Consider the following 8813-nt stretch of genomic DNA (forward strand, 5'->3'; position numbering starts at 1 on the left):
TATATATATCTTTATATCTATAATATTTTACAATATATCTATTTATTATAATTATATCTATTTATTTTACATACATTATGGATAGAGCCTGTAAGATCGGACTCGGAGAGATTATTGAGAGATTATTTATTCTTACCGAACTGATTTCTCAGAAGATTCTGTATTGTCAGTGTTCCTGGCTTGATTTCTGTAAATTCTTTTCTGCCTTTTTTTTGGCAACTGAAGCAATTCTGTAGGTACAGATTCTGCTTTCAATGTACGTTTTAGTTTTGGCACAACTCCTTTCATCATTCTTTCTTCGAAAGAATTTAATAAAAAATGTACTTCACAGACACTTTCTAAAAGTAATTTATATACAAAATATAGCATTATAACATTTATGTATCAATATATTGTACAGGTTAGAACTGTAATTTCATTACATACCATGTTTAATCTTATGATCTTTATCTCTTTGGCAAGCCTCTAACCATTTTATTTTTAAATCCGGATCTTTGGGAAATGAAAAAAATTTTACTTTTTTTTGGAAAAGAACACCCGTCCGATTTTTACAATTTTTTACGAAGCAAATCGGCATTTTGACGACTCAGCAGTTTCGGTCACTTCTGATTGGTTGACACTGCGCATCCACCAGATTGCTTCACCTTGTATCTTTACACCATGGTCGGACTGACTCGACACCACGCAGCGCCACGCACACGTACGCGGCGCGCCAGTAGTAGCTCTGCTGTACGTGAGCTGCCCTCTGAGGGCGGGAGCACATCGCTCGCCCAAAGCCTTTTCCGCAACACTCCCTCCCTTTGTGCGAGCGGCTTGTGACTCCTCTCTAAGATTCTTCTTTATCTGAAACACAACAATAATCAGTTTTTCAAGTAAAATTAATCTCTAACTTTATTTAACTCTATATTCATTATGTTACTTCTTAGATATGTAAATGCTTCTAAAGGTAAAGGTTTCGTCATAATGTCTGCCAAATTCTCTTTGGTCTCAATCCATTTGACTATCACCTTTCCTTGATCAACACACTGTTTAATAAAATCTCCATGAGTGTCAGCCATATGTTTTCTGTTTCCCGTTTCTTCTCTCTCTTCCAAATTTCTCTTTATTTCCTCTAAGTTGTCATCAAACATTTTAAGTTTGTGACTTCCATCCTTCTTAGTGCAGTTTCCTGCTGCTCTGTTGTCACACCAGACTGTTGCAGGTAAGAATGTTCTTCCAACAACATATCTGAGCGACTTGTCTAATGAAATTACTTCTTGACAGGCTTCACTCATTGCTAAATACTCTGCTTGACAAGTAGAGAGTGTAACATATGTCTGTTTATGACTTCTTCATGCTATCACATCTCCAAACAATTTGATTATACATCCTCCAATGGATGTAGAATCAAAGCAATCTCTAAAACTGGCGTCTGTCAGTGACTCTAAATTATCTGTTTTCCCTGTAAATGTCAATCCTTGATTCACAGTTGCTTTAAGATATCGGAAGACTCTCTTTACATCTTGCCAATCTTCTTCCGTGGGTTCCAACTGTCTTCTTGCCAAGTAATTCACTGCAAAAGCTATGTCAGGTCGTGTAGCATTTGCTAAATACATTAGGCTTCCTATAGCTTCTCTATAAGGTACTCTTCTGATTTCTCTTTCAGTACTCTTTTTGTTTTTGTTGCTCACTTTTCTGGTGACCATTGGAGTACTCTGGCTGGAGTACTGGAGGCTTGCATTCATTCATATGGAACTTCTCCAATACACTCTCAGTGTATCGCATCTGATGAATGTACATATATCTTTCTTCTTTGTTTCGCTCTATTGTTATTCCCAGAAAGTTCTTGGGTTCTTCAAGATCCTTTGTCTCAAATATTTCACTCAACTTCTTTTTAATTTCCTCCAATTTCTCCTGGTCATTACTCGCAACCAACATATCGTCTACATAAAGTAGTACGATCACTACTTTGCCTTCTTTCCTCCACGTGAACAGACATGGTTCATGCAGATCATTCTCCAATCCGAGTTTCTTGGCCTCTTCTGAAAATCTCTTATTCCATCTTTTTGGGCTTATCTTTAATCCGTATAAAGCTCTATTTAGTTTACACACCTTGGTCTTCTTGATGTTTTCATTTACGTCTACTCCGTCTGGAATTTCCATATATATCTCTTCTTCTAAAATTCCATTCAGAAATGCAGTCTTTACATCTAATTGACAGGTGTATAAATTATACTTGTTTATTATTACCAGTACAGATCTGACCAGCGACAATCTCGAAACCGGTGCATATGTCTCTTTCAGATCATACACATTTCTGTCTTTGCATCCTCTTGTCACCAGTCTCGCTTTATATCTGGTTGATCCATCTGCTTCTAACTTTCTCTTAAATACCCATCTTGAATCTATGGTATTATGTTAGCTGATTTACCATTCAACATCTTAGTCGGTCTGTCAACAAACGTCCATACTTGATTTGTCTCCATAGACTCAAGTTCTTCTATCACAGCGTTTCTCCAGTTTTCTCTTTCGCCGCTCTTCATAGCTTCTTCATATGTCGAGGGCTCTTTATGTAGTGATGCCAGAAGACATCGACTCAATTCATCTCTATTCTCTGCGTTCTGCTGGATACCTTTCACAGTAGTGTAATCAGCATAACTAGTATCCTCTATTGTTCTCCGAACATTAGTATTTTCATTATCTTCTAGTTTTCTTTTGGTTCTACTTTTAGTCATTGGAGTTTCACTTTCTTTTCGTTTGACCTCCTGCTTCTGTACATCTAGTTGCTTCGATTGTTTTCTTGGTCTTCCTCTTCTCTTTTTCTCAGGGATCTCTAGTTCTTGTTTTCCCTTTTCCTCATCCTTCTACGAATTCTGTCATCCAATTTTTATTTGAGTCTTTTTCTTCTTCTAATTGATTATTTTTATATACGTCTTTATATGTTACTTTTTTATTGAATCGGATGTGTCGGGACTCTATAAACTTTCTTGTGCTTGGATGCCAGAGTATATAGCCAGTGTTAGTATATCCCACCAACACACCTCTAATAGCTCTCTTATCAAATTTTGACGTAGGCTTCGGTACTCTTGCATACCCAATGCATCCGAATCTCTTTATTTGCTCAAAATGACAATTCGTCTCTGATGAGAACTTCTTCAGCGAGATCTCGTACTCTACAGTTTTGTGTGGAGATCTGTTGTACGCATGCACAGCAGCGTCAACTGCCAGCTCCCACATACTCTTTGGTAATCCCGAGTCGAACATATATGTTCTGACTTTTTCTTACAGCGTTCTGTTGAACCTTTCTGCAACTCCATTGTGTTCCGGAGTGTACGGTGGTGCAAAGATGGCTTCTATCTTTTCTCTCTTTAGCACCTCTCTAAATGCGCCTCCCGTGAATTCTTTGCCTTGATCTGACTTCACGTAGCACAACTTTTCTTCTTTTCCTAATTTTCTGGCAGATATTAAATATTTCTTTAGGGCCTCTCCCGATTCATCTTTTGTCTTCAAAGAGTAGGCTTCTGCTAATCTAGAGTAGTCATCTATAAAGGTGATTATAAACCTCTTTCTTCCTGGATAAGATACAGGTTTTATTGGACCCATAATGTCCGTATGTATTGTCTGTAATGGTCTCTGTGCTCTAATTCTATTTTCTTTAAATGGCAGTTTTGCCATCTTTGCCATTATACAGACTTCACACTCTAATATAGAGTTATCAAATTTCTCTAATCTCTTTTCCACTTTTTGTAATTGCCTTAAATAGTTTAACGACGCATGACCTAATCTAACATGCCATAACATTGCCTCATTTATTTTCTCTAATTTCTTTGCTATTTCCGTTACTGAGCTTTCAAACATTTCTTCTATATTCTCTATCGTTTGTATATCCTCTAACTTAATGACCTGCTCGAGTTCAGTATTGTTATGTTCTGTATCTTCGCTCACATTCGTGAGCTCTCTTTCATTCTCCCTCCCAATCGCAGAGCCAACATTATCCTTCTTTTCTAATTCTCCCTCCGAAATGGATAATTCATTGTTCTGAATGTTTGCTTGCGATTGTTCAGGAAGCTCACAATGTGAAACTATATCTGCTCTACATCTATACCCCATATAGACAAAAAGATGTCTTTTAGATTTCTAAAAGATATCTTGCTATGTCTTGAGATGTCTTCCATTTTTTCCGAAAAGAAGTCTTTTAGGGATCTAAAAGATGTCTTATGCAACATTTTAAGTTATGTTTAAGATGTCTTTTAGAAATCTGAAGACATCTTGAAGATATCTTTAAGACATCTTATGTACCACTTTCAGATATCTAAAAGATGTCTAAAAGATATCTTGAAGACATCTTCTTGGTTAATAAAGAAGTTTTATGTTGGCACCCTGTTAAGTTAACCGACCGATTAGATTAACTCGCGTTGGTGAAACCGGGCCTATGTACATTCTATAATAAAGTTGAATTTATTTACCTTTACAGATAGATTATACAATTGTTGACAAAATAAAATCAATGCATTCATAAAAATACCGCTTCGCATATAAATGTAAAAATATTGAGCATTTTAAATGAAATCTGAGACTTATAAATATATGTGAAACCCACTGGTCGAAGCTGAATTAAGAACGTTGCGACACCCACTGCCGAATTATCTCGATCTAACATCGACTACTGCGGACTCTGTCCTCTTTCGAGGGCAGTCCCAGCACCCAGTAGTCGAAGGCTTGATCGAGAACGTTCCAGTACATACTGTCAAATTATCTCGATTTACATCGTCATTCGACGCGCAAACGCTTATACACGCAAGTTTGGTGCATCGAAATGCACGTTGTCAATAAATTCTAATACGCATTTAAAAAGATCGATATGTAAAAATATCGAGCTTTTTAAATGAAATCTGAGACCCATAAATAAATGTGACACCCACTGGTCGAAGCTCTCGATCAAGAACGACCAAAGGAGTCATCACAACTGCTGGTAATGAAGCTATGTACACAACACATTCTACATTGTCATTGTCCTCTACATTATTATTTTTAACCTCAAATTGTATAATCCAATTTGGTTTCTCATAAATTCCCTTAAGAACTATTTTATTTGTCAGTTTATTATAAACTTTTAGTAGTTTGTCATCTAAGTAAATACTGAACCCCGCATCAGCCAGCTTTCTTAAAGATAATAAATTTTCGGATACATCCTTTGTTACAATTACATTTGTTAATTTAATGACTCTCTTTTCTCGTTCATTTACTGTTAACAAAAGATCTCCTTTACCATCTATTGAAATGTCTGCAAGCTCGTTTTTATTCGCGCATTTAATGACTTTATTTTTACATTTTTCAAAATTTGACAGAACTATATTCTTATTTACAATATGATCTGTCGCACCCGAGTCTGCAATGAAAGGTGCATTTATGGAAGAATACTGTAAAATTCTCGGTACATAGAAGCTTACAAATTTTGCCAAAAATGTATCATTATCTGGAAATTCGGCTAGGAATTCTCTCTGGATCTGTAATATTAATGAAAAAAAAACATTTTTATATAACATACTTAAAAAGGAAAATAAAACGAAGTACTATCTTACCAATTCGCCATTGTAATCTTTAAAACGTGGATACATTTGTAAAATATTACTCAGTGTTAGTTCTTCATCAGAATTTTTCACTTGTCTTTGTCGATTACATCTTGTTTCATCGGTTAATCTAAATATATCAGCTTTGTTTGTATTATTTGGCATTTTTAAAGAAAGTTCAGCAACCTACAACAAGCGATAATTATAACTAATCTAAAACACTGTTTCACCATTATGTACAATTGTATTATGTTTACTTTTAATTGAAATAAATCTTCCAGATATTCATTCTGTAGAGTTCCTTCTTTTAACGACTTCTGTTGTTGTTTTTTTAACTCTTTGGACGCTGTTCTCTTTTTCTTAGACGGACTTAAACGCTTTCTCATAGTTTTTAAACGAAATTCAATAAAGCCCTGATTTGTTTTACTGTCATAAAAATGCTCCTGAAAGCAATATTGAATGTAATATAAGTTTTTTTTTAGTATTAAAGCAAATTATCTGCTTACGTAGCCATTTCCAGAGAGAGTTGAACTAAGTTTTGGGAACTGTGTAACTATTTGGCTAGCTAAATCCGTTTTTAATCTATTTGATGGATATCTTTAATAACAAAAATAAATGTTATTAATTATATAGAATTACATAAATAATGCTCATACAAAAAAAACATCATTACTTACAAGCTGTCATTATTAATTTTTATCAAGCCTGCACAACAAATTCTGACGAGTTCCTGCCTCTCCACGGGCTTAACTACACCTGATTCTAAAATACTAATTAGCGATGGATTTCTTTTAGATTCTTTGTCGTGTCTTTCGACCCAGGATCTAATATCAAAAATTTCATTTGAATTTCGATGTTCCTTAAACAAAACAAAAATGTATATATGAAAATTATATGTCATGCAATGTTAAATATAAATACTAGATTGTTTACAAGGACTTGAACGCGTCGAAAACGCGTGCAAAACTAGATATTCAACCAAAAACCTTCTTCGAAATGGGTATAAAAAAACTTCCAGAAAAATGTCTCGAACTCCAGGGAGAATATGTAAAATAGTGTAGGTATAATATTTCTAAATAAATATTTTTATACTACTTTAAAAAAAATCAGTCTCATAAATATTTGAACAACCTAGTATTAAATATACATATTAATGTATTTTTACCTCTTCACTATTTTTATCAAGAACAATTATGTTTTGGCATTCAGTCGATGAATTAGTATTTTCTTCTTTACTTTGTACATTCACATTGCTGTGTTCTTCGTTCTGGATTAATACAACTTCCTGAAATAAAACCCGTGTTTTATATAAGCTTTCATTCACCTTTATCATTAACAAGTTATACTAAATACAAAAATCATCTTTGCGCTTACCACTTTATTGTGATTATTAATTAAACTTAATATTCTTTTTCTTGGACCATTTTTAATATTAATTTCTTTTAAATCAGTTTCTGTTAACGCCATGAAAGCATAATCATCGACTGCTTCGTCTAAAACATTGAGTTGACATATAATTTTTATCAAGAACAAATTTATTTGAAAAAAATTAAAGCAATTTAATAAAAGATACAGCGTGGACATGTACTGACTATGCTCTGATGTTATCTTCAGATCTCCATATCATCCGTAATATGATTTTGAAAATTTACAGCGATATTTAAAGCAATATACACATAGTTATTCATTTAAATGGAAAATTTTTGCGTATAATGTATGTAGGAAATATATTGATAAAAGTTAGAAAAATTAATTGATTTTATGTACAAGATATAATTGTAAGGTGCTTTTATAATAACATATGATGAAGGACTATATAAGAAAAATTATTCGTAAAATCAGACCATAATGCAAATGGTTTTAGATCGCATAACTCATCAGTATTTACAAATGTATATGAACCTGTATTTTGAGCTACACGGTAAGCATTTAATGATTCGTTATAATCAAGACATTGCCATTCTTCACACCATAACCAAAGCTGATCATTTTTTAGTATTATTAATTTTTTAATACAACCAAAAGTAATTTCACTATTTTCTTGTACTCCACTGTTAATAGCAACAAATAAACCTTTTCGATACTCTGTACTGTAAACCTCCACCTTATTAACTTCAATAATTGTGTCTTTGTCCTGATATTTCATTTGATTTAACTGCTGTCTACAATATGTATTTTCAACATAAGTTTTTCGTCCGTTAACATACTTTAATTTGATTCGTGGTTCTTCATTAGTACCCCAAACTGCGCATTGATCTAATTGGCAATAGTTTGTTAACGTTTTCGTAATATTTTTAAAATTACATACAATAGATCCATACTTTTTAAAAAATTATGTTTCGCTTCAAATCTTAAACAATTTAACCAACGTAAAGGACCAGAAAAAGATATACACTGAGGGTAATGAGTTAAATGATGATGCTTATTAATTGGAGCTATAGCTGGAAATAATTCTCGGAATAAACAATTGTGTTCTTCGATTAGTTCTGCTAAATATGGTAAAATAGAGCGTCTCAATTTTGGAGCAAATACTATTTCGTTTATTCTGTTTAATAGTAAAATTAACGATAAATGCTTATCATTTTCAGGTACTAAATCTGAAACTAAGAAAGGAAAAACTCTTAATAAACACCATGTTTGTACAGCAATTTGTGAAAGCTTGTAATCCTTTTGATATTTAATAGAAGTTGAAGAAAAATTTGCAGAAGGTTTATTTTTATTTTCTGGAAAACCATATCGAAATAAATTTACTCTGTTGTTGAACACATCTATTTTGAAGTTATAATCACACATACTATAATAGTGTAAAATTAATTTCAACTCCATCATTGGTGCGATACCTTCAAAAATATCGTGCATAGGGTCAAAGACCAAATTATTTGTACAATGAAAGTAGCGAGAAGAATGTAATGCACTATCTTCCAGAATACCTGACTTTTTTTAAACTATTAATTTCTTTTAATGTTTGTTGATTATTTATTTCTATTATTTGTTCGTCATGTAGTTGTTTCGTACGCAAAGTTACATCTTTTAAATTTCTATTATTTTTAAAGTCATCTCTGTTGATCAAGCAAAGTCTACAAAAATGTTTAGCAGAGGGACTTAAAAATCCTAATAACTGATGCGCGGCCAATCCATCAGCACAAACTGCAGCAATACTTGCTCTTAATACGAAATGTGTTTCATTATGTACCACGTATACACCATCGTCACTTTCAAGTTTATATGTTGAGGTAAATTTTGAATTACAAAATAAAAAGCTCT

General features: G+C 33.2%; 1 protein-coding gene across 1 annotated transcript; it reads right to left on the bottom strand.

Annotated features, from left to right (window-relative positions):
• Positions 1-65: 65 nt before the first annotated feature.
• On the bottom strand, positions 66-7223 carry LOC105558308. Its single transcript, XM_012005908.1, has 7 exons — positions 6896-7223; positions 6227-6425; positions 6056-6146; positions 5807-5992; positions 5562-5735; positions 427-843; positions 66-338 (listed from the first exon to the last, which is right to left on the bottom strand). The coding sequence occupies exons 1-6, from the start codon at positions 7131-7133 to the stop codon at positions 559-561; spliced, it is 1173 nt and encodes a 390-aa protein (XP_011861298.1). The 5' UTR covers positions 7134-7223; the 3' UTR covers positions 66-338; positions 427-558.
• Between the last annotated feature and the right edge of the window lie 1590 nt (positions 7224-8813).

This window comes from Vollenhovia emeryi, unplaced genomic scaffold, assembly GCF_000949405.1.
Source record: "Vollenhovia emeryi isolate VEMERY1.0 unplaced genomic scaffold, V.emery_V1.0 DF939356.1, whole genome shotgun sequence".
NCBI classification, from domain to species: Eukaryota; Metazoa; Arthropoda; class Insecta; order Hymenoptera; family Formicidae; genus Vollenhovia; species Vollenhovia emeryi.

Excerpts from the sequence above, each read along its gene's own strand:
- LOC105558308 (XM_012005908.1), bottom strand. The coding sequence starts at position 7,133 with ATGTCCACGCTGTATCTTTTATTAAATTGCTTTAATTTTTTTCAAATA. Across the intron at positions 6,147-6,226 it reads AAAATTAATAATGACAGCTT|ATATCCATCAAATAGATTAA; the intron begins GTAAGTAATGAT and ends TTGTTATTAAAG. Across the intron at positions 5,993-6,055 it reads CTCTCTCTGGAAATGGCTAC|GAGCATTTTTATGACAGTAA; the intron begins GTAAGCAGATAA and ends TATTGCTTTCAG.